Source organism: Saprolegnia diclina, assembly GCF_000281045.1.
Source record: "Saprolegnia diclina VS20 unplaced genomic scaffold supercont1.55, whole genome shotgun sequence".
NCBI classification, from domain to species: domain Eukaryota; phylum Oomycota; class Saprolegniomycetes; order Saprolegniales; family Saprolegniaceae; genus Saprolegnia; species Saprolegnia diclina.
Window position 1 is genome coordinate 330,367 of NW_008246122.1, and position 875 is coordinate 331,241.

Genomic DNA, 875 nt, shown 5'->3' on the forward strand with positions numbered 1-875 from the left:
GAGGTCGCGGCTGGGAATTCGAATAGGTTCGAACGCGTCGAGTTCGGTGGCCAGTCCATCGGACGTCTCGACCTCGGCTACTCGACCATACTCATGAGATAGCGAAGACGTGACTTTGATACCGTAGCGGCGTCGGCGCTTGTAGAGAACAAAGGCTGTGCCGAGAAGCGCTAGCAATCCAGCAACGGCGGCCACAACAATGGCCCAGTCGTAGCCTACGCAATCCCGAAACGTGAAGTTCTTGGTCCTTGGATCGCCAAATGTACTTTTGGTGGTGGCGGGGGCCGACGCTTTCGGGGGTGACACAACACACGCCGACCACGCGTACACAGAATTCCAAGACCAAAGCGGTTGAATCACACCGTCTTTGATGGCGCCACAAGCGGCGCTGAGCACGCTGCCGTCAAAGGACGCGACGCCAGACTGCGCAACGTTGACAGGCGTCGGTACGAGGCGGCGAAGGGCAAAGTACGTTGTCGCATCGATCGAGATGAAGCTAAGAGCAGTCGACGTGGCGCCGCTACGTACATGTGTGAGCAAGCCTCCGAGCGAAGAGAAGAACGCACAAATAGTCGATCGCGTTCGTGAGCTTCAAGTTTTTGATGCTCTGGAGGGCGCTGTTGCCGCTGAGTTCCCTACACAACGCCTTCAATATCCAATTTTCTTACTGGGCAAGTTGTACAAGCACGTGAGAGCGGGCCAGTACATGTTTTCGAGCGATGTGAGTGCGTTGCCGCGCAGATCTCTACCGAGAAGAGCGTATAAGCACAAGAAGACATGTTGTCCACACTACAAGTAGGTCAATGGGAGAGGTCGTAGCGCAGTAATGTCTTCGATGTGATTGCCACTGAGCCGACTACACGCAAAAATGATAT

The 875-nt window shown here is 55.0% G+C and overlaps 1 protein-coding gene across 1 annotated transcript in view; it reads right to left on the reverse strand.

Annotated features, from left to right (window-relative positions):
- The window catches only part of SDRG_13120 (hypothetical protein), a 2,857-nt gene extending 2,121 nt beyond the window's left edge, over window positions 1–736 (reverse strand). The window contains exons 1-5 of the mRNA XM_008619203.1: window positions 683–736; window positions 567–635; window positions 267–520; window positions 123–215; window positions 35–77 (exon numbers count right to left, since the gene is read on the reverse strand). Of these exons, the coding sequence (XP_008617425.1) occupies window positions 35–77; window positions 123–215; window positions 267–520; window positions 567–635; window positions 683–708 (485 nt within the window). The 5' untranslated portion in view covers window positions 709–736. The remainder of the gene's footprint in view (window positions 1–34; window positions 78–122; window positions 216–266; window positions 521–566; window positions 636–682) is intronic.
- Window positions 737–875: the final 139 nt, after the last annotated feature.